The sequence below is a fragment of the Aptenodytes patagonicus genome, chromosome 25 (assembly GCF_965638725.1).
Source record: "Aptenodytes patagonicus chromosome 25, bAptPat1.pri.cur, whole genome shotgun sequence".
Classification (NCBI taxonomy): Eukaryota; Metazoa; Chordata; class Aves; order Sphenisciformes; family Spheniscidae; genus Aptenodytes; species Aptenodytes patagonicus.
In genome coordinates this window covers 6,413,723-6,438,206 of record NC_134973.1, presented here as the reverse complement: position 1 = coordinate 6,438,206, position 24,484 = coordinate 6,413,723, and the positions used below count along the sequence as shown (strand labels likewise).

Below are 24,484 nucleotides of genomic sequence, written 5' to 3'. Positions count from 1 at the left end.
AGAGAGAAAAAGGACAGGGACCAGGACAAAGGGATTGAGAAATAAAGAAAGGGTCAGATCTGTACAAAGAGACCAAGAAGGAAAAGAAGAAAAAAAAACCAGCAACGGACTAGAGGACAGAGAGAGAGGGAGAGAAAAAAGGGCCAGGAAGCAGGGCAGAGGAGGAGAGAAAGCAAAAAAGGGAGAGCCAGCTGGACAGGGAGGTATAGCAAGAAACAACTGGACAGGCAGCAGGATAGAGAAATAAAGACAGAAAAAACAACGACAGGAAGCAGGACAGGGGACAGTGAGAGGAAACAAGGGGCAGGGAGCAGGACAGAGGTGGAGAAAGAAGCATTGGGGCAGAAGGATAGAAAGAGAAAAAAGAAAGGCAGGAAGAAGGATGAGGGATGACAGGGAAAGAAGGATGGTGGATGACAGGGGAAGAAGAAGGACAAGGAGCAGGACACAGATTGTAAGAGAAAGACAGGTACAGGGAGCAAGACAAGGTGATACAGAAAGAGAAAAAAGGGACAGGGAGACAGGACAAAGTGAAAGACAGGCAAAAATAAGAGACACGGAACAGGACAGAGATGGAGAGGGAAAAAACAGCACTGGGCTGCAGGACAGATGGAGTGAGAAAAAACAGTGACAGGGAGCAGGACAGAGTGATAGAGAACCAACAAACCAAACAGGGAACAAGACAGAGAAATAAGGGGAAAGGCAAGGAGAAAGACAGAGAAACACAGGGGTGGGGATAGGGAGCAGGACAGAGATATGGAGCAAGAAAGGAAAAAAGGACAGGAGGCAGAACAAAGGGAAAGAGAAACAAGGACAGGGAGCAGGACATAGAGATGGAAAAGGAAAAAACAGCGATGGGCTACAGGACAGAGACAGAGGGTGAAAAAAAAGGAGGGAGAGGGAGCAGGACAAAAGCTCAGAGAAAAAGAAAAGGGAGCAGGACAACAGGAGAAAGAAAGGGAGAGAGGAAGAGGGAGCAGGACAAAAGAATAGAGAGAAGAGGAGAGGTACAGGGAAGCAAAAAAAAATCACAGCAGTGTGGGAAAGAGAGGGGGACAGGGGAGGGGCAGGGAGGGCCCGGGACTCACCACAGCTCTCGCTCTCAGCACTGCCGGGAGACTTTGCCAGTTCAGACGCTTCTTGTCTCCTTCTCTCCTCTCTTCCTCCTCTAACTCCGGTCGCTTGGCTGTCCTCCACCTAAGAGAATATGTGAGTGTCTCACAGCTCTTACGAGATGAGGCTTTCTAGACACGTAGCCTCGCTCACTCGCACACTACGTGGCCGTATCATGCTGCTGGTGACACATACAGACCCCGCGGTGCAAGTTGGTGGTCTGACCTGCTGCAGACTACGAAGAAGGATCCTTCCTCACCCAGAGAGGCAGGTTCTCTCTTGCCTGCAGCGGGAGGCAGCTGCCAGCCGGATAGCCTTCGATTTCTTCTTCTTTACCTTTCTCTGGCCTCTCCAGCTTCAACTGCAGCAGCTCCTGTCCACTGCCAGTAAGTGCTCCACCTGACCCTTTTCGCCCCCATGCTGCGAGGAGAGCAAGGCCGGGCAGAGACAACCCACGCAAGCCTGAGGCGGGTGCAGTCAATGGCATCCCCAGGGGAGGAATGGAAAACTGCGTCCTCAGCACGGCCTCTGGGAGAGGGAAAGAAGAAGCGGTGCCCGTTATTACCGTAGATCATCCCTGGCCAGACCCCCTGCTTCTGCAGGGGCTTCTGGAGACGCCGCTCCTTCCCCACACTGCTGCTAATGGCACCCGCATTAAGGGAGAATCACACACATTCGAGGGCCAGCTTGCGGCCTTCATGACAGGGCTTGGGGGCGGCCTGGGGATATGGGACAGGCTTCAGGGGAGGTGCTGGAGCTGGGGGCAGCTGCACAGGGCAAGCGGGGCCGGGGGAGGCTCAGGGGGAGCTCTGGTGAGTTGCGGAGGCACCCAGTGCCTGCGCCTGGGAGGGTGTCCACCTCCTTCCTCTCTTCCCTTCTATCAGCTCTCGGGTAAGTCCCTGGGGCTGCCCTCACCCGGCTCGCCTGCAGTGGATCGGCAGCCTGCCACAGCGGGCAGTTTAAAGCTTCCCGTCCCGCCACCCTCGGGCAGCCAGCGGGCAGGAGACACCCCCGCATCTCCCGAAGGGGCTCGCTCACCTCACCGGTGGCCAGCGCACCGCCATGCTGCTCCCGGGCACCGTGCCGGAGGGGTCAGAGGCGGCGTGCGATCGCCAGGCTGCAGTACCGCATTTTGGCCACGAGGGGGCAGCAGGGAAGGCGGCGGCGGCGCTGCTGCGCACCTGGGCAGTGGCGGCGCTGCAGTACCGGGCTTCGGCCACCAGGCGGCAGCAGGAGGGAGAACCCGCCGGGCAGCGCGAGCCCGGGAGCGGCACTGGCGCTGCAGTTCCGCGCTTTGTGCACCGAGCGCCCACAGACACTGCGCACATGGGGCGGCAGTGGCATTTCCTTAGCGGGAGGCAGCAACGAGCGCGGCGGCATCACCTCGCAGGCAGCGCAGCATCGCATTGCTGTTACCAGCAGACGACAACGTGGAGCACAGTGGTGCCTCCACGCATGCACAGCGCCTACCCGCAGTACTGCTCTTTGGTCGTCGGGCGACAGCAGCGAGCAAGGCGGGGACGCGCACCACCGCCCATGTGCGGGGCCTGTGCTACGGTACCGGATTTTGGTCTCTGGGCGGCAGCAGCGAGGGCGCACTTTAGCGACCCACCCCGCGCCACTGCGCATGCATAATACTCAGGCTGCACGACCGCACTTTGGTTACCCGGCGGCAGCAGCGAGCGGTGGCAGCGTGCTCAACCGCGCATGCGCGGCGCCCGATCTGCAGTACCGAGTTTTGGTCACCAGGCGGCGGCAGCAGTGAGATGGGTGTCGCGGCGCCACCGCGCATGGGCGGCACTCCACCTGCAGTACCACGTTACGGTCGCCGTGAGGCAGCAGCGAGCGCGGGGGAACGCCCCAGTGCGCATGCGCAGTACCTGAGCTGCAGTACCGGTTTTGGTCGTTGGGAAGCAGTAGCGAGCACGGCGTGACACGCCACCGCGCATGCGCGGTGCTACACCTGCAGTACCTCATTTTGGTCGCCGGGAGGCAGCAGCGAGCGAGAAACGCGCTAGTGCGCATGCGCGGCACCTGAGCTGCGGTACGGCGTTTTGGTCGCTGGGTGGCAGTAGCGAGCGGGACGTGGCACTTCACCGCGCATGCGCGGCGTTCCACCTGCAGTACTCCGCTCCGGTCACCTGGGGGCAGCAGCGAGCGCGGGGGACCGCGCCACTGCGCATGCGCGGCACTTGAGCTGCAGTACCGCGCCTTGGTCATTGGGTGGCAGAAGCGAGCGCGCCGTGACACTCTACTGCGCATGCGCAATGCTCCACTTGTAGTACCTCATTTTGGCCTCCGGGAAGCACCAGCGAGCGCTGGAAACGCGCTACCGCGCATGCGCAGCACCTGGGCTGCAGTACCAACATTTGGTCGTTGGGAGGCAGTAGCGAGCGCGGCGTGACACTTCACTGCGCATGCGCGGCGCCCCACATGCAGTACCACGTTACAGTCGCCAGGAGGCAGCAGCGAGCGCAGGGGAACGCCCAAAATGCGCATGCGCGGCACTTGAGCTGCAGTACCGATTTTTGGTCGTTGGGCGACAGCAGCGAGCACGGCGTGACACTCCATTGCGCATGCGCGGCGCTTAATCTGCAGTACCACGTTCGGTCGCCTGGAGGCAGCAGCGAGCGCGAGGGAACGCGCCACCGCGGATATGCAGCGCCGCACCTGCAGTGCCCCAAGTTGCTCATCAGGAGGCAGCAGCGAGCACGGAGTCGCGCCACCGGGAATGCACGGTTCCCCACCTGTAGTACCGCGTTATTGTCGCTCGGCGGCAGTAGCGAGCGCGGTGTGACACTTCACCGCGCATGCGCGGCGCTCCACCTACAGTACCCCGCTCCCGTCGCCTGGAGGCAGCAGCGAGCGCGGGGGACGCGCCACTGCGTATGCGCGGCACCTGAGCTGCAGTACCGAATTTTGGTCGTTGGGAGGTAGTAGCGAGAGCAGGGACATGCGCTCCGAGGCGCGGCCGCACGGTTTTTTGGGAACTGGGCGCAGTGGGAAGCCTGCGGAAAACCACACGAAACCAGCAACAAAACTACACCTCGTGTCGCGCCGCGGAGGCCGCGGCAGTAGCAAGGACTACGCCGCGTCGCACACGCCCGAGAGCCATGTGGCTGCCCAGCAGCCACGTCCGCGAAAACTACACCTCCTGGCATGCTCCGGGGAACCAACAGGGCCGACCGGAAGCCCCGTGCCCCAAGACCACAGCTCCCGGCATGCCACGGAGGCAGCCTTCCCACCCTCTAACCCTGCGGGGACACCGTTCTCCCCCCGCCGACGCACTCGGAAGCCCTACCGAGCCCTCAGCGCAGTCCTGCGCTTCCCAGCGCGGCTCCGGGCAGCCACCGCTCCAACACGGCGTGGACCCCTGCCGGCTTCACTGCCCCCCTCGCTTGGTGACCGCTCCGCTCCTCCCTTGGCTCACACCGGCAGCCCCACCACCAGCCCCACAGTAGCCCGCAGCTACTCTGGCAACACAGCCCTGTTACAGGGAGAGGCTGTCACCATCAGCCTCACTACCCGCACTGGGGCTCCTCCAGCCCCACTGCCCACCCCTGGGGCTCCTCCGGCCCCAGCCCACAGCTGGAGCCCAGCAGGAACAGGGGGCCATCGCCCAACCCCCCCAGTGCATCACCTCCTCCCCTGGGCTCCATTACGGCCCCTTACCCGGTGCAAAGGAAGTGCAAATGCAGCCGTGAGGGCAAAGGAGACAGCAAGTGTTTATTCAGTCATGCACGTAACAAGTCCCAGGAGCAAGTCTGCTCCAGGGCTTGGAGCCTCTGACGCTACCCTGCCCCTGGGACATGTCAGCAGTTGTTCCCGGAGCTGTGCTCGTCAGTTCAGCGGGGAACAGACGGTCAGTCAGTCGGCTCCTGGAGCAACGGGCTGCTGAGCAGAGGAGGAGGCCGCCAAAAATGAGAAGCAGGGTGCAGGACACTAGAAAAGTGGCAGCCAGCTGGACAGCGGGGGTGTAGCGAGAAAGCATGAGGCATGAGATGGAGAGACAACGAGGAATGCAAGGATAACGACAGAGAGGGAAGGAGGGAGCTGCCAGCGAGCGCCCGCAGAGCTGTCGACAGTGCGCATGCGCAGCGCCCTACCTGCAGTACCACGTTTCGTTCGCCAGAAGGCAGCAGTGAGCACATGCGCGCGCCCCTCTGCGCATGCGCAGCGTCCCACCTGCAGTACCACTTTTGGCCGGCGGGCAGCAGCAGCGAGCCACCTTTTGACAGGTGTCATCAGGGACTGAGGCGTCATAGATGGCGGAGAGGAAAAAGAAGAGTGCTGTGGGGCACAAAGATGGCCTCAGGACAGATTCTCGGGGAATAAGAGAGGACTAAAGGGCGTTACAGAGTTAGCGGAGGGCTGCGGGGCACAAAGAAGCTCTGAGGAGGCATCTCAATGGGAGAAGAGGGGTCCAGAGGGCTCGAGAGAGACAAGGCTCAGGAATGCCATGAGAGCCTCGGGACGGGATCTGAGCAGACTACAGCTGTCCTTGGAGGGTGAGGGCCTGAACAGAGGCATCCTAGACAGCAGGGGGGGGGGGAAGAGTATTCTTTGGGCACAAAGATGGCCATAGGAGAGGTTCTGAGGGAACAAGATGGGTCCAAAACGTGCTAGAGAGCAGAAGTGCCCTGAGGGGAAAACAGATGGCCTCAGGACACATCAGGACAGGGAGCAGAGGGGTCCTGGGGGAGCCAGTGACAAAAGAAGGCTTGGGGACATGGTAAGGTATGTACTCATACTCCCCATGAGTACAGATGTCCTCAGGGGACCCAGGGACTGAACAGAGGCATCTAAGATGGGGGGGGGGGGGGAGTACTCTGGGGCACAAGGCAGGCTTCAGGAGGCAACATAAAGGGAGCAGAAGGGTCCTGAGGCAGGGCAGGGAAATGAAGGAGGGATTAGCGTTCTCCCAGGCCTTGCAGGGGCATGGGGGGCACCTGCTGCCCACTCTCCTGGGCCTTGCAGGGGGAAGAGGGATAGGCAGCAAGATAAAGACATGGGGTGCCAGTCAGAGGGATGGGGAGAGAAAGAAGGATCAAGAGTAGGACAGGAGTGATGCAGAGCAGCAGAGAGCACCAGAGGGACTAGAAGAGGGACAAGCATCTAGACTGAGTTTCACTTTTATGTGAACACAGGGCACCTACGTGGTTAAATGGGAACTAAACTATCATGTAAGGCATTGTATCAACAGCTTGGGGATCCAGCATCTCTTTGGCTTAGGGCCGCAGTGCTTCCTACTCATACTCATTTATGGTGTAACAACTGGTGGAGAAATAAATGAGAAAACATGGTGATCCCTCCTCTCTCAACTGCAGGTAAGGACATACACATCCACACCATCACAGATTCATCACATCCCTTAGAATCTCATGGTGTTGAAAGGGAACTGTCTCTTTCCTTTACTGCCTTCTAAGCCCCTTGAGAGGCATATTGCCAAAGACTCTCAAAACAAGAAAGTAGTAGCCATAAACTGATTTTATTATTTTTGAAAAATGGAATGTTTCACTAACAGAAACTTTAAGCGATGTTTCACCAAGAACACATTTATTACAAAAAAAAAAAAAGAAACCAAACCAACAAGTTGACATAATATTTGGCTACAATGCAGCAGCAGTCTTGCTTTTTGTAATCACAAATTCAAGGTGACCCCGGTTAATAAAATTCACCACCATTGTCATCTGGCATTAAAAAAAAAAAAAAAAATATATATATATATAGTGCTTTCAGTAGCGGCGGGTAAAACGGGGTTCATTCGGTCTGTCTGTCCGTTCCTGGCCCGCAAACACTCCTTGTATTCCGCTACTCTGCATCATTTGGCTCTGGTTTCCAACTTGCGTGAAGCCTCCACGCCTAAAAACAAGACCAGACAAATTGAAAATTGCCCAGAAAAGTTAATACTACTGTGACTCTGAGAAGAGATGTTTGCTTAGGTTTTTTTCTACTGCCAATCCATAGTTAAGTAGAAGCTGAAAATACTATTTTTCACAATTGACACAGGAATTTCTTCTTTTATACAGATCAGTCAACTATTATAAAAACATTGTAAGCACTCTGACAAAGCTTCTTACCCCGACATCCCTCCTCGATTCATCACATGGCCTGGTCCTGACTGACCAGGCATGCTTCTATCACCACCTAATTTAAAAAAAAAAAAAAAAAACAAAAAAAAAGACAGACTTTTGTGTTTTCCTAATAAAAAAGCCACCTTATTCCCAGAATTTTATTTGCTTTCTTGGTAATGCTGTTAAAGCTCCATAGGAATTTTAACTACCACTAGAAGTTCAGCAGCAGTAATTCATAGAAAAAACCACGATCACACTGGTAAGCAGCAAGTGTACCTTGCCATCTCTCATGATCCCGTCCCATCATTCCTCCATCCACATTTCCCTGCCATGAACGATCTTGATGCCCCTCTAACTTTCGACCATGATCTCCCCAGTCACGTCCATCTCTTAAAAAAATAAAAGAACATCTTCTAGGTGTGTCCCTTATCCATTTAGCAGCATAGGGTAAAGCCAAACACTGTACCCCATACAAAAGTGTATTAAATTGTTAATCAAGCTGTATCTATAGCCACCCAATCATTGCAATAAAAACTGGTCAGAGAGAAATGATGAAAAACTTGCTGAACAGTGTCCTTCGCACAACAAAGCTCATCTTTTTCTGATCTACAGAGACATAATTAGTATCGCATGTACTAAAATACTTAAACATGGAACAATTCATCGACTGCCATTCCTCTGTCTGGTATATTTTATGTAGAACTGAACATTATGTATCTGGAATATGCCCATAGCTCAACTAGCTGGTTTAAAGAGAAGCCGCTACGATTCCAGATGCGTCTCAGTTCCCCACCCCTGCCATTGCAGAGATTCTGACTCGATTTCCTTAAAACCTGACCGCTAGCCACAAATGAGACTTTTGTAGGTGTTACTGGAGCATCTGGTACAGGACTGAATCTCATCTGTAGAAAAGAAAGTTATTTACAAGAGAACCACAGTTATGAGCTGAGCTAACTGAGCAGCACTTTACTCACTACAATGCTCCATTCTCTTGATGCGCAAGGGAACTACATGTGTGAATTCCTTGCTTCTCCAGATGTTCGAAGAAACTATCTGGAGAGAGGATTCACACTTGCCAAACTGCTTCCGCTGTCACCCTTCAAAGGTTCACCGAGCGTTAAAATTTTAAGAACCAACAAATCACTTCCCTTATTTCATATGCACTAACCGGGTTTGTGGAGGTATCCCTCTCCCTTCACTCATTCTTCTGTCAGACCCATAGCCACCCCAACTATCCCGGGAGTGACGATCGGGCCCTCCGTGGCGTTCATCTGGGTAATGCTGGAAGGTAAAGGGTACAGAGTTATGTGAAGAATCAATACAGGTTTTCTTTTAGGATTGCAAAAATTCAGCTCCTCAGAGGTTGCCTTTCTATAAGCTGTCAGAAAACAGAACAGTAGCCGTCTCATTTTTTACTGGTTTCATTGTTGCTACTGTGTGAGATTCACTCTAGGCACTTACTTTGTTTCACAGCACAGACTCCGCTCCACTCATTGGTGGGAGGCGGCTTTTTGTTTGGTAGAGTGGTCTTTTTGTTTGGTAGAGTGTTTTTTGTTTTGTTTTTGGGTTTTGTTTTTTGTGGGTGTTTGGGGGGGGGGGGGGGTGTTTGGTTTTTTTGTTTGTTTTGTGGTTGTTTTTTGGTTGTTTTTTTTTTTTTAAGGCTTACATTCTGGCTCCAGATTTTTAATTTTTACACAGAATATCTGCCTACTTCCTACCTCTCTTCAGAAATGAAAGGTTTTGTATACCGTTGTGGTACTGGTTTTCACACCTGTTCTTTTACAGTCATCTGCCTTGCTCCATTATGACACCAGTTACCTTCTACAAACCATTTAGATAAGTGTCAGAGAAGGGATCCCTCGCCAGCTAAGGATAAGACACTACAGTAACTACCTCTTAACACAATATGGACACCTAAGATGGTTAACCAGAGAACTTTTAATCACCACGTACCAGCCTGAAAAGATGCCGTACTGTAGCTCCCATCACTCGGAGATTTCCCCCCCGCCCCAATCTGTGGCTACCGCCCTAGCAAGTGGATAACTTAATAACTTACGTTCCGCACATTAGCGCGCAAAATCAGTTGCTGCTTGAACATCTGCTCAGTTTAAACCCAGCGGTGCCTGCATTTAAGAATTAGGCAGCATGCGCACTGTGTTCTTTCCGCTTTGGGGTCGGTTTGTTTGGCTTTTTAACTGAAGCAGTTATTTGGGTACAACCCACCTGCCCATCTCGATCTGGTATTCCTCTTGAACCGTCTCTTCTGGAACAAGAAAGAGACGTTTCAGCTGAATCAACACAGTAATCATAATTCCGATGTCTGTATGAAATAGCGCATGAAAGTTTATCTTCATTAGGCTGTAAATCTGAACACCAATGTTTGTTTAGTAGTAAGATATTCAAATGAGTTCTTCTTTCATAGCATGGAAAGAGATCAAAGTAACATCTATTACTGTAATATGGGTAAGCAAGGCATCACTGAGGCACGGTCAGGTACTCGATGGTACCAAGGGAGAATACTGAGTGAACCTACCAGTATCAGAAATGAGTTACAAGCAAAAGCAAAGCGGTATGTTTTTTGCCAAAGATTCTTTGAGAGCAAAACGGAAGTCTCAATAGCACTATGCAGAAAGTGTTTTTGCATTCTGTGGAACTAAAAATCTGTGTTAGCTAGGCTGCAAAGATGAAAGTAGGGAAAGTTTTAAAAGCAAAAGGAAATGGCTAAATCTTAGGCTAACAAACAGGGATTCATAAACCAGATTTCCATACATCTCAAGAGAAGCTGTAGATCTCCCTTGGCATCACGGCAGACTACATTAGGACTTGGCTTATAATCTTTATGCAGCCTCTTTCCGGTATGTCCGTAAGTGATGGAAACACAGGATTGCAAGCACGTATAAAATTAGACACGAGAAATGCACAAGGGTCATCTGTTTCGCTCTTCTCTTTCGGCACCCTTCAAGCCATTAGTAAGCCACAAAAAGACGCCTAATTTCCATAAAGGTATAGGAAGAAAAGACACCGCCTTACCGACCTGTCCAAACAATGATCTTGGTATCGGCCACGATCCCTGTGGTCAAAGTCGTGGAAGCGGTCTTGACGACTAAATTCAGAATACCTATCATCCATTGCCATTCGCTTCGCCTCTGGCCAGTACAGGTCATCTCGCCTACGAAAAAGGTCACTATTAGTAGTAATCTCAAAACAAGTTTCCTTTCATGCTCTCTTGATATCAAACTTCATTCAATGCAATTATCCAAACAATTATTTTTTATTTATAATTAAAACCCCTTGTGTGTTAAGTGGGCATCACATTTCAGTTTCAGAGGAAGCTATGTATATTGACACTATACAAAAAGCTTAATCTCAGCATGTGCTGACATGAGAAGAGAATGAGTATCTGTTCCCGCTAGCAATCCTGCTTTAGAGTCAATACGCACAGTTTTTATTCTTGGCCACTCCTCTTTGGGAAATAAGAATTTTAAACCTGCTGTAATAAAATTGTGCTTACAGGTATAAGAGGATGACATTTGCTCTTTCTCAAGGTCGATATTAAAGTGTTAAAAGCAACATGCAAATAGTCTTTCAGTTGTGAGCTCCCATGACTGCTTTAGCAAGAATACTCACAATTTAGAGTGAGTAGGCTTTAGAATGCTCTATCTGTAACTGGATGTGGCCAAAGAGTTTGGAATCTCATTGCGGTTATCCTTACCTCCCGTCAGGATCATAAGGCCTTCTCATGGCAGATCGCCGTTCTTGTTCATAGCGTAGCTGTTCCTGCTGACGTCGCAGCTCTTCCCTCTCTCGCTGGATTCGTTCCTGTTCTCGCCTCCTTTCCTGCTCTATGTGCATTCTTTCTCTCTCCAATCTCTCCCTCTCCAAGCGCTCTCTATCAAGACGCTGCCTTTGAAATTCAAGTCGTTCTCGCTCTCTCTGGAGCCTCTGTCTTTCATCCCGCTCATGAATAGCTTGAAGACGTTGTTCTCGTTCTCGCCTCTCTCTTTCTCTAATTGAAAAGGATACTTTGTTTTCAGTTGAGAATCTTAAGTCTAAGCCTTATTGCTTCTTTGTTTTGGGTGGGGTTTCGAGTGTATTCTTTTTTTTAAAGTTTCTATGTTCTTCCCACTACCTACTTAAATGTGAATGATCTCTTCTCTCACCTAAATCGCAGCTGCTTAGTTTAGCAGGGGGGAAAAAAAAAAAGTCCATACAGATGAAAGGAGCAAGGGTAAGCATTCTGCATAAGTAACACAGTTATCTACTCTAAGTCAGCTCTGAAAAAGCTTTCATAGAGCACAGCATGTCCCAACACAGAAGTCTGACAAACAGGAAGTATTTATGAACTTCCAGGGAAAAAATCAAGTACTGAAATTCAAATCTGATCAAGTGGAACATGAGACCTGAAAGCACCTACAAAACTTATTATTCAACCAGTCTCCTGAAAAGCATAGGCTTAAAGAAGATCAATTTCAGCAGTAAAAACCTTCATAATTTGGCATTATGTGTGTTCTATCAATAAGTTAGTATCAAATCAAGCTGAGATACTAAAGTTGGAGGGCCAGCATGACACTACTTGGCAGCCTGCCCAAAACACAGATAAAGGAAGTAAAAACAAATGCCATTCAAAGCTTAGAGTGAAACTGGGAAAACTCACTGGGAAAACTCACCGGCGTCTTTCTGTTTCCCTGATTTCTCGCTCCCTCTGTCTCTGACGTTCACGTTCCCGCTGTTCTTTGATCTTATCAAACGATAAAATATCTTGCTTTTCTTTGCTCTCAGATTTGCGATCCTGGCTTTTCGTACTCTGAGTTAAATCAAAACAATACATTAGCTGAACACAGTGCATTTTTAGCTAAAATTCCTAGGCAAAAGGCCTACCTTATGCCAACCTGAACAAAACAGACCTTCCCAGAGGTAAATGAAGTTGGAATTCCATGGAAAAGTAGGTCAGGGAAGAGTGCCCCAAATTTGGCTAGAACTTCTAAAGAGTTTATATATAAATACTAGGGGCACATGATCTGACTTGCACCAGTGGCAAATGATACACCACTTTAAAGGTCACCGGTCACCACACTCCACGCTCGGGGAAACACATCATCTTAACACCATTTTCATATTGCAACTCTACTTCTTCAACTAGGACAGCAGCAACAAAAAAACTATAAAGGTGAACCATAAGCATTTACCTCTGCAGCATCATTAACACCCTAATGCTTTCTAAAAAGTCCTAACAGAATAACTGTTCCCAATATGCAGGGCAAAAAACCCCTTCAACTATATGCATATAAAGCTATTTGACACCTATTTTTACACAAAGGCTTCTCTGAAATTTGTACTTACCCTCTCTTTTGATGTAGAAGTTTTCACGCTAATAACTGGTTCTCCTTTAGATTTATCCATTACCACTGTCCTTTCGGTTCCTCGACTCGCTAGAAAACAAAATACATCTGAGAATAAATAATACACAAGACATTCAAAAATTCTTGCAAGATTTAAAACCGTCAAGATACTAAGCAGTAAAAAGTTATTTTAATGAGGTTTTAAATAACTTACAGAAGAGTACATTTATGATTTGAATAGCTTACCAAGATTTGGCCAAGTTGGGGATGGGGGCAGTAAAGCTACCACAAAATTACAGTACTGTTTTCTGGCAGGGATGACAGTTAAAAGAAAGCAAATTTAATTTCATTCTTCTGTCTGCAAAGTACATCCCTTTGCCACAGTTTAAAAAAACAAAACAAAACAACCAAAAAAAAAAAAATCACACAGAGCCACACAATGTGTCAGGTCTAAACCCAGTGATAGTTCCATAAAATTCACAGTTTACTGTTTTGAGTATTTAAAGCCCAGTAATTATGAAAAATTTGTTGCTAAGTTAATAGCATTCTAAGTCAGAAAAAAAGTTTTCAAGATATTTTCTGGTGGTGGTTTTTGTTCACCAGGAAAACCTCACTATTACTAAGTACGCTTCATGGTCTTTTTACTGAATTATGAATCACATCTAATAAAAACATTGAGGTTTGCAGAAGCTGAAGTCTTCTTATCAGCCACGCTTCTGACTGTTTACACTTGTTCTTCCATTTCCTACTTAGCTGATAAAGGAAATTTTTTTGGATGCAAAGTAGAAGCTTTGTTGCAGTCACTTATATTCATTGTACCAATTTTTTAAAATTTGTTTAAAACAAATATCCTTGAAAACATTTCTGAAAGGCGGCTAGAATTACCTGATTTGCTTGCCCTAGATCTATCAGAGGATCCGGCCTTTTGTTCATCTTTCTCTTTTCCTTCTTTTTCGTCTTTTCCATCTTTTTCTGATTTCTTAGCATCATCTTTCTTGTCTGTCTTCTCCTCCTTCTTAATACCAACAGACCTATAGGTAAACTTTGCTTTAATAGAGAACCTAAAAAAAGTGCTATATAACCACTCTGATCAAGCCAACCACGTCAAAAAAAAAAAAAACCAATCCAAAAAAACTCAACACAAACCTTCCAAAAATACTCTCCAAAAACCCACTCTCAATACCCTCCATGCTGCAGTGCTGAAGCCAATGCATATTTGTAAGCACAAGAGTAGCAACCAATACTAAGCTAAAGCTGACCAAAAGTGAGAAACAACAGATAATCCTTCTGTATTTGGAGACTTCGAGTGCTAGAAGTCAAGTCTTCTGTTCCGCCTATAAGTAAAGTTCATGCTTAGCATAGGGGGAAGAGGGCCCACCCAGGTAGAGGTCGAGCTCCACCAGCAGAGCTTTTGTAAACAAATAAACACCCAATGCAAGCAGGCCAGCCTGCCAAAGCATCTCCTCTGCCAAATCTTTTAAAATTTTATGAGAGAACGAAAAGTTGTAAAGCAAAATGCCTCTTTCAAAAGCAACAGACCACTTGAAAAACAAATATTAAGTATCACTCGCCAACCATGCAAACAGTCTATCAAAAAGACAGACTAAATCCTGGAAGTATTTGTCAGTTAAAAGAGCAGACCGAGCCAGAGTCAGATCAGAGGACGAACGATTCTGATAAAAATAATGGTTTATCTAGAAATGAGTTGATTGGGTAGCTCCTGATATAACTGACAAGTTTTGATACTAAACCCTGAAGAGCTCCATATTTCTGTACAGAGGACCAATTAAGATGCACTTACGGCTGTAGAACACCAATTTCAATTTTTCAAGCGTTACTCCTATTTCAGATGCAGTATGAAGCAGCAAATTGAGATTTATAACAGTTACTGTTCACTTTGGTCACGTGGCTGCATTTCAAATGAGTGGCCTTTAAACAAAGAAAAATACCAAAAAACACTTTACTTCTCAGATTTGGACTCTGCAGAATGGTGCCTGTCTTTTTCCTTCCTTGTTTCACCATCTTTTTTGTCTGAAGGCTTTTTCCCAGCTGGTTCATTTTTTGCCTAGGATTTTAGCCAGAAATATTTTTATAATGAGACACAGACATTAAACTTGCACACTTTTATTTTCATTACACTGTCATGGAATAGCTACCACTTACCTTTTCCACAGAAATCATTTTTCCATGCAGCTCTGTTCTGTGGAGATGATTAATACACTTAGTGGCTTCTTCAGATGTTGACATTGTAACAAAGCCGTAACAGCGAGCACCAGGACTGCGAGCATTTGTCACTACTTTTGCACCGACCACCTTTGGGGAAAAAAAAAAAATTATTCTGTGTTTGCAGATTTGTCGCCAAATAAATTCTAACTTAATCACCATTTGAGCAGCTCTGTCTACAGTACCACTCAGTATAGAACTTATCCGCTTTTAACAGGAAGGAAATATGCTCGGCACACAACATTCCATCAGCATTCTCAGAAGACGAAGACAATGTCGCTAGGCTCACGTGACAGGCAGCAAAGGAAAGTTTATTGTTTTAACTTGACCTCTATACTGTTGGGCCAACCGTCTTCTAGAAGTGCCTCACTAAAGACTACTTCACAGAATATGATGTGAACAGCATTTACAACCAAGTCAACAGCAACACAAACACAGCTGAAAAGGTTCAAATTTAAGATTATTCCACATGTGTTCTGAAAAAAGTATAACACAAACACAAAATTCTATGAAACATAAATCCAATTGTGGAACAGATTGTTGATACAGCTCTGCTGAAAAAGAGACCACCATAATAACCAGCTCAGAAAATTCATCTTCAAGTTGCTAAACAGGTCAATACCTTAAGGAAGACATATATATGTGGGGGGAGAGTGGGGGTGTAATAATAAAAATAATAATTAAAAAACCTACCACCACTTTGTCTTTTCTTACAGGACACCTCTGCTAGTTTCTATCCAGAGATGACAATCTCTGACAGTGCAGAGGCACGTGCTTAGTGACACAAACATTTAATATTACATTCAGAAATGTATTAGGAGGAAGGGGAGATGGTCATGGAAAGAGTTCCCTTCCACAACTTCTGCTTTCATATCCTATCTGGCACTGAAGAACAAATGGAAGCCTGCCCTCAAAGACTAGATTTCTCAAATGAATACCCCTTGAAATGGAACAGTTGAAACCAGCATTAACTATCACTGGACACCCAAGAGATATAATTAGACTACAGCACACTAGATGATGACCCACCAGTCTCTCCTGTCAAGAATTGCCTCATTTTTGCAGGTATCTGCACAGAGATTCTCCTAAACATGGTTTTCCGCCCGATCCCCCCGATCCCATTCCAGGCAATCTTCTTTATTAAGTATGCTACTTTCAGATACAGAGTTTCAACAGAACACAAGAAATTTAAGTGCTTAGCCTATGCAGTTATTCCTTAGGAAAAGTAAGAGCTAAATTTTAAGGTCAACCTTTTAAATTGATAAAATGGTTTGTTAATTTACGTATCTGCTACATACCTTTCCATACTTGCTGAAAAGATTCTTCAAGTCTGTAGCTCTAGTAGAGGATGAAAGTCCACTAACCCACAAATTTCTGCCAGAACCACTACCCACACGGCCTAAGGTACAAAAAAGCCAAACATAAAAGACCATGTAGCACAAGAATGCAATAATGAAAAAGTAATCACCCTACAAAACTTTTTTTCTTCATAAACCTCTTCAAACGCAATTTTACTTCTACCTCTTCCAATCAATCTTAAAATCAACAGACACATTGCAGCCTGCAAAAATGAACTACTGTACTCCATTTTTGATGTGCACTTGGAATAGTCTTAATGAGTTTTCATTTACATATTGTCTTCCTACACTTCAATCACTTTGAGAATTACTAAGTATTAAATGTTAATTCACAAGAGACTTTTTTTTTAAAATCTTTGTCAGTTTATAAGGTTACAGAAGTTACATGAACTGAATATACAATTCATGCTTTGAAGGCCTATGTTACAACTGCATTGAGGGTTCATTGAATTAACAGTCCTCACCAGAATTGCCACACAGAGTATAAACCTATAGATTTATGCATCTGTTGAGATTTTTTCCGACAAATTCTGGTCTTGCCAGTACCTATCACCATTCACGAAGCTAGCAGGACTCCAGTATAACTATTACAGTGAAGATATACGCATGCTTAGGGAATTAACGACACAAAAAATAAGCAATGCAAGAAAGACAAGTCAAAAAGCAAGTAGAACTATTACTCCATTCATTCTTTTGAATGTTTACTTACTACAATTGACTCACAAATAATGGTTAGATTTGACCCCGTAACATTTTTTTTCAAGTCATTTGTACTTTTTTTTTTTTTTTTAAAACATACCTTTCTCATCTTTTGAGATTATCTTTGTATCTCTGTCCTCCTCAACAGGGCTAAAGACAAAACACCACATTATTCAACCGATCATATACAAGAAGAATGTTAATTCTAGATTGTGCATTAAAGTTGAATACCTACCAGTAAATTAGTTCTGAAATAAACGCTATCTTTGCAAATTTATAGAAGAGTGACAGGAAATATGGGATTTGTATCCTTAAATGGACAATTCTGTTTTGCAGATGACTGAAATAAGAGTAATTTAAGAAAACAACCTTTGAAGGTTGAGGAAGGAAAGAAATCAAACCCTCTGCGTTTAAAAAAAAAAAAATATCTGCACATGGAGAAATAAAACAGACTCTTTAGGAATAGGCTACAATTTCATCAGTCTTGGTGGCCAATTGAAGGAAACAGCTTATTCGCATCACTTAACGACCAATGAAAAAAAGATAGCATCTGGTCTATAACGGAGAAAAAACAAACCTCTTTTTCTGATCACCGCCCTCACTGGTTGAGGACTCTTTAGTAGCAGGGGATTCCTCAGAATTAGCTTTGTCTTCTGTTTTCTTGGCATCTTCTTTGCTATCTTTGGCTTCGGGACCTGCGCCTTTTTCCGCTGTTTCCCCACTAGAGGCTTCCAGGCCTTGGGAGCGTTTGCTACTCTGATCGCTTAGGGTCTCTACTACTAAAGATTCAGAGTCCGGTTTCTCTTCCTCTATTGTCTGTGCACTTGTCTCCCCTTTTGCTACAACTAAACGCTTTGCTTCCTTCCTTGCCATAGCTTGTGCCGATTTGCTGTCCAAATCTAAAGCATCTTCCTCCAACTGAGCGGCAGCAAGAGCGTCCTCTTCCTCTGCTAGCCTCTTGCCTGGCACCACGTTACTTGCTTCCTGTGCATGTGGCCGCTCCGCTTCGGAAGTGTCTTCGTTAAGTAGTTCAGATTTACAAGTTTCCCCCAAAATGTCGAGTATTTTCTCATTTTCTACGGATTTAACAGGAATAGAATGGCACAAGATTTAATCACCAGGGAAATACAGCAATCACAAATGTGGAACTGGCATGGCTGCCACACTAACACCAAGAGAACTTCTAAGCTACACAGAGATTGGAAAACCCTAGTGTACACAGTGTTAAAAGTACTACGCTAACTGCTGTCTGACAAACTACCAAATCAGCCCTAAAATGTTAACAGGGAAGAAAAATGCCCCCACAGATTTAACAAAAACCTTCTGGCTGATCCTTGATATTCTTCATGAAATCATTCAGCTCTGTTTCTTCTCTAGTTAGCTTCCAGAGTCCAAGATGCTTAACTGAACGTATCAAGGCACTGAGAGTTCAATTTCCAAATTTCTGTGAAATTCTTTTAGCAGACAGTCCAACATGAGAACTGGGCATCTTCTGATGGTGCATGAGTGCGTTTGCAGTCCAGAAAGTGAAAAGGATCTGTAGAAAATTCCTGTGATGACAGTGTATTCCTTCTTCTGAAGTCCAGTCACTCTTTAATTTCTGTTCTGTACCAAAGCTCTGCATTACCTACACTCCTGTATTTATATTCATAGAATTACAGTACAGTGTGATATCACAAGATCTGTTTTCAGAACCTTTACATCTTTAAGGCTCATTCCTTAACTCCACTGTAGGTAACAGTTCTATGGAACCATTTCATCACATTAAATACACGTTTTCAAAAAAGCGGTTATTCACAGATCTGGTGATATGACTGGGTTTCCAATCTCTATGACCCTGCATGACCTGGATTGTCCACCATAATAATGTACACTACAGTAATGCATTTAAAAAAAAAAAAAACAAAAACAAACAAAACCAACCAGGGACACAAAAAGAATTAAATGAAGAATGAAACTTTTTCAATGCCCAGGACTTTTTTTTTTTTTTTAAAACAAAAAAACAACCAAACAAAAAAAACAACCAACAAAAAAAACAAAAACAAAAAACCAGTACCTGGCTCCAAAGGTAACTCTTCAAGTTCCTGCAGTGAAAAGATAAAAAAAGGAGAAATATCACTATTTCATAAGAAGTCAGGATGCTATTCTGAATGACACCTCTCACTCCCCCAAGACAGGAGAGAATTTGTGGAAAGAGTTACTGTAAGTTAGCCTATTTCAGCTCTGAAAACATTGGATTTTAAATAAATTTCTCACAAGAAGGTTTAACATTACTTTTTAACATCTTCAAGTTTTACAAAATGTGTAAAAACATTCTCAAATTCAGACACCTGTTGAACACACGGTATACATTCACATGGGTAAATAAATCAACAAATGTAAGCAGCATAGAGCAGAGCTTATCTTCATGTTACCCTTCTCTAGAGTCTACTTTACGAAGTCTGCTTTCTGAAAACAGGATCAATAGAAACACCAGCTTCACCTGGCACTACAAGTGTCCTTAAGCTACCACGAGTGATCTGGAAACAAGGCCAGTATTTCAGGAATAGATTGGTTTCAGCTTCTTTGTCAACATATGAACACTTTTAATGGAAGTTAAATATAACATAAGACACTGAGTTGGCTAATACAACAGATAAAAAGAATCCAATCTACCACCCAAACTCAGTACGATATATACATCATATATATATATGACCTGATCTCTCTCTCTCTCTTTGTCCATATGATTAAATTAGAAAGGCATTAGCGTAAGAATGCACCCACTGTGTACTACCTGTACATATACTGTTTCAGCATACAGTTTATATGGCATATATTATGCCTTTTTGTTTGTAAAGAAAAACTGGTTACCATTTACCTTTATTACGGTTAAATCAGATGAAGAAGCATCTAAACTGTTTCCAACATCTTCAACCTCTACCTTTAAAAAGTAAACGGAAGATATTTTGTTATCTATAAAAGAATAGTATTGTGAACGAAACCTGAATGAGAAATCAAAGATTTTATTTTCACTGACAACTGATATTAAGCAAATGTATCTAGCATCCAAAACAACCAATAAGGGTTAAAACTGACAAATGACCCCCATGCCTCTTCCCGATCCCCACCAACTGAATAAGCTTTGTCATTACCTCTCAAATATGTTGGTCGGCTCACAAAAATCTTTTAAGGATGGGGATTCCAACAGCAAACTTTCTCTTACTCTTTCTCTCTCCTATTTACAGCAACAACTTAGAGCCAAAAAGTCTATGGGACTCGATAACTGTTTTCTTTACTGATAAAAGAAGACTGCAGGAGTTGACCCGGACTCTGGTATCAGTCACTGAAAAAAACTACTTTCTACGTATTTCTATTTGACTTGTGTGGGGCAGGGATATGCTTGGGATAGGAGGTTAAGCTTATTTCTGCAACTTTCAGATTTGGGGACGGGGGACGGGGACGGGGGACGGACACCACCCAACTTTAGAATCTTGTAGTCCAGACTGATGACACAATGTGCATACACAACAAAGAGCTATACTTCCCTATTAGATGGGGCAGAAATAACTTTATTCAAATGCTTTGTTGTACATTTCAGGAGATAAACACTTGACTTTGGGGAAAAAAATTATCTTCTAGCCCAGATGGACAATGTCATATAAGCAGTGCAACAGACAGACGAACACGGAAAGCCAACACAAAAATACTTTCAACAACTGAGTAACTGCGAGACCCTATCTTAACAGAAAAATAATCTAGAATATAGTTCCCAGAATGTTGCTGTTCAGCTGAAGTGAATAAGGCTACAGCATTTGTAGCCTCACATGTCCTCCTAAATAAAGGAAAGATATGAAAATGGGAATGTAAACATAAGGTCAAGCAGAGAGTTCAAAGCATAATTAAAACAAATACTTTCTGGATTACTACTGATTTGTACAGTCATATGTGTGCAAACAACATCTAAGCATTTTAAAATCAAGAATGCTATTTCCACAATTATGTAAAAGAAGAAAAAGCAATGACCATGAGAACTGGTAGAGCCCCAAATTGTTTCAAATACTCTTTAACTACTGTTCTGCTATTTAATAAAAAAATAAAAAAAAAAAAAGGAAAAAAGAATCTGATTCCACACACATAAGAGATGCATACCATCACTACTGGTATTTCTCTTGATTCTTCTTTAATTTCTGAAAATTGTGGGGATGCCTTCAAGTTACCTACAGCATATTCTGTAGGCTGATCTGGAAGTTCTTTCACTTCTGCACCAGCATTTTCTTTACTATCAGACAGTGAGTCAAGAATATTATCAGCACTGTAATCCTCTCCGCAATCTACCGCATTGCCATTATCTATTTCAGCTTCATCTAACACACTAATATCCATCATGTCAATATCCTGCAAGTTATCCAAACTTGCTTCAATATCCTCCTGTAAAAAGAAAAAAAGTATATATAGTAGTCATTGTAACTTGAAAGCAATGCTATCACTACTTCACTTCAAACACAGCCTTACATACCTGTCCATCTCCCGAATCCTCTTCCAGGCCATTATCTTCTACTCCCTCCTCATCTGGTCTACGTCCTAACAACATTATGATCGTTAGAATGAAAAGAAGGTAACAATATGTATCCTTCAAGTTTTATTTTTTCATCAGAGTTGGTATTCCATTCAGTTTAGTTATCTGCATTTTCCTTATTTTCCACAACTGAGTGTTCATATACCATCCCAGTTCAGTAACTGACAAACGTACTACAGTCTGAGGTCTGTCACGAGTTCAAGAAGCACCACTGTGCACTCCCCAGAACATTTGCTCAGCTGAGATTGCAGTAATTTATTAGCTCAACCTTTCATTTCTTTACAGACATTTACTGGAAAGAAAAAAGAAAAAAGCAACCAAACGAAAAACCCAACACAAAACTATGAAAAAAACCCCACTCTACGTGTAAGCATTACTGCAGTGCTCGATTCACCAGCTGGACACATAGTATTGGAACTAACATTACTGAAAACAGTACGCTAGTTTCAGCACCAAAAAGTAACTCCTAAAACTCAGAGCTAAGTAGTTGTTTCATCTTTTATGAATGTTATTTTCCTCGAAAACTACAAGCACATTACAATAAAAAAGGGAAAGGGGTTTTAGAGCTAAGAGGAACATCTCATCTATTTACATCCCAACACTAAAAGTGCTATAATGTATGTTAGGTATTTTTCCGAGACTTGAAAATGAACGTGATTATGAAAGATGTCTCTGCTTTTACCCCCAGTTGTGACATTTGTTCTCTTTCCAGTTAAGATTCCACATTTTAGTTTGCAAGCAAATGTAACATCACTCCAAATTGGATGTAACAACAGAAATCTGTCATACAAATTAGTTGGCAAAACATTCGAGCTTCATCTCACAAATTTACATTTTGTGTAAATCAAAATTAATAATTTAAATCCTTCATCTAAACTAGTTATTCTCCTCAGTTCTAATACAAAAGTAAGTTACAACATTATTTGATTACAAAATAAGATCAAACTGTGCTAATTAACTAATTTTAGAAGACCAAATTATTTTTTAAAAATAAGGATTATGTAAGGCTATGTCTCACCATTAGAAAAATCATGCATAGAGAAAGCCTTAAAAAGATATCCAATTTCAGATATTGATTAAAAACTAGTCTTCTGGGGAGAAAAATAAGACCGCTATTACCTATGAGGCATAAACATAACACACTACAGAGGTTACTTTGAATTTGCTAGAAACTCTGCATTTCTACCTCAGAAAAAAACCCTTGTATTTCTCAAAAGCAAAGGTACGGTCACGTAAAAAACCAATTATCTATTTTAAAAACACTGACACTGCTTCAGCATTACTTAGTAGTTCCTGCTACAAACTTCAGGGAACTCTGAGAACAAACCAACAGATCCTTCGAGTGGACCAATTCCTGCCTCATTAAATTACATGAAGTTCTGTGAATAAATGACCAGTAAGTTTAATACCACACCATCCATCCCTAGAAACCTGAGCACAAATGTGGGAAAGAGTACCAGTAACATACAGCATTAAAGGTCAGAACCAAGAAACAAAAGATTCAACTGTTTAATTTCTTCCAGAGAACCAGTTTTACCCAAATCTGGCTCACGCAAGTAATGTTAGCTATAGCTTTGGGACTGCAAAACATTCAGCAACAGTGCCAAAATTAAACAAAGCACTTTTCCGAAAGAAAAAGCAGACTTCAGAAAAAAGATTAGCAAGGTTCCATTTAATGAGTAAAAGTTGCTAGAAAACTCAAGGGGGACGGGGTGGACATCCTCTCTAACTGCCCTGTACCTTTGCTGCTTCTTTTTGGAGTTTTCTTCATGATATTTTCTGAAACCACTGGAATTTCATCAGGATTCCCCCCTTCCTCCTCAATAGCCTATTAAGGGGAAAAGATAAAGATAGATATCAAGACAGACATAAAAATTCCATTTGTGCATTTCTGTCGAGTTTAAGGGCTGGACACCAGAGGCAGAAAAATACCGAAACAAGAATCTAGCGCTTTGAATTAGACACCAGCAACTTAAGATATGCAAACCAAAGACCACCAAATCAAAACAACAAGCACACAGAAAACAGTAACGTGTTGGTGTAAAGTTTCTGGAAAGCAGTCAGCAGCATAACCTAGAGACAAAAAAAGTCAATCCTACAGCGTTTGCAACAGTGCACACAGATACCCGGGGCGCTGCGACAGAGTAAGAAACTCGGCTCTAGGAGACAGCAGGCATCAGTTCAATGAAGGCGGTCCGCATGCTACTAACATACCAAACATTCTGATGAGGATACAGCGTACAGGCTACCAGCTAGAAAGCCAGAAAAAAATCAGTACGCAGCAAAAAGCCTAGTAGACAGTGTATAGAACTGTAAATCCAGAAGCTCAATGCATGGCGGAAAGCCCAGTGAGGCATGAGGCTAGAAACACTTAGGCCGAGTGCCACGGCAGACACGCTGTGCTGTGCAGGTCTAGGAAACCGGAGAGAGGCTCGCTGCGTAAATGGAAACGCCAGACTCGCACACATACACCCCACGGTTACTACACGAGACCGGCGGTCTCAGGGGCGAGCCTGGGACGGCCAAGTACGGGGCCACGCTCGCTACGCACGGAACGCTCGCATTAGGCCTGGTAGGCTCCACGGACCCACCCCCAGAGCCCGGCGCACACCTCCTGCTCCCCGCAGCCCCATTCCCTCCGCTCTACGGTCGTTTGGCGCCATTTTCCTCAGCAGTGCCTGGCGGGCTAAGGTCGCGCACGCGCCGGCTACGCCTCCCCCTCAGGCAGCCCCGGCGCGCCTCCCTGCTCACCTTCCTGAGTCGCTCCGTGAGGACACTCTTGTTTCCACCACTGTCCAAATTGCGGCGCTTGAGTTCAGCCCGCAAGTCTATCACGCGCAGCTCGCTCAGCCGCCGCCGGTTTTCAGACTCCGAACTGGAAACTCCAGACCCACCCAGAGACGCAGATTCTCCTTGCCCGGCCGCTGACTGACTCTCCGCCATGGGGCCGTTTTTTCAACTCGCACGCACGGAGCAAGGCAGGATAAAAACAACGGCGAAAAGCCGCAGTTACAGCACAAAATGGTGGCAAAACCGAAACGCACTGAAGAGAAAGGGGGAGGGGAGGAAAGGAACCGCAGCCCGCACGCGCGTTGACCAGAAGGCCCGGAGGGGCTGCGC

General features: G+C 44.9%; 1 protein-coding gene across 2 annotated transcripts; it reads right to left on the bottom strand.

Moving 5' to 3' along the window:
• Nucleotides 1-6,582: 6,582 nt before the first annotated feature.
• LOC143170890 (scaffold attachment factor B1-like) lies at nucleotides 6,583-24,472 on the bottom strand. 2 transcript variants are annotated; one of them, XM_076359554.1, is made up of 21 exons: nucleotides 24,116-24,472; nucleotides 23,105-23,192; nucleotides 21,305-21,369; nucleotides 20,938-21,216; nucleotides 19,667-19,729; nucleotides 18,863-18,890; nucleotides 17,384-17,882; nucleotides 16,907-16,956; nucleotides 16,048-16,148; nucleotides 14,690-14,839; nucleotides 14,491-14,591; nucleotides 13,412-13,557; nucleotides 12,528-12,616; nucleotides 11,855-11,991; nucleotides 10,900-11,193; nucleotides 10,222-10,356; nucleotides 9,411-9,450; nucleotides 8,356-8,468; nucleotides 7,464-7,576; nucleotides 7,194-7,260; nucleotides 6,583-6,975 (listed from the first exon to the last, which is right to left on the bottom strand). In XM_076359554.1, exons 1-21 carry the CDS (start codon nucleotides 24,305-24,307, stop codon nucleotides 6,849-6,851), a joined length of 2,877 nt encoding a protein of 958 aa, XP_076215669.1. In that variant the 5' UTR covers nucleotides 24,308-24,472; the 3' UTR covers nucleotides 6,583-6,848. The 2 variants fall into 2 exon arrangements, with proteins under 2 accessions (XP_076215669.1, XP_076215670.1); XM_076359555.1 differs by lacking the exons at nucleotides 6,583-6,975; nucleotides 7,464-7,576 and having other exon boundaries at nucleotides 7,193-7,260; nucleotides 24,116-24,471.
• Between the last annotated feature and the right edge of the window lie 12 nt (nucleotides 24,473-24,484).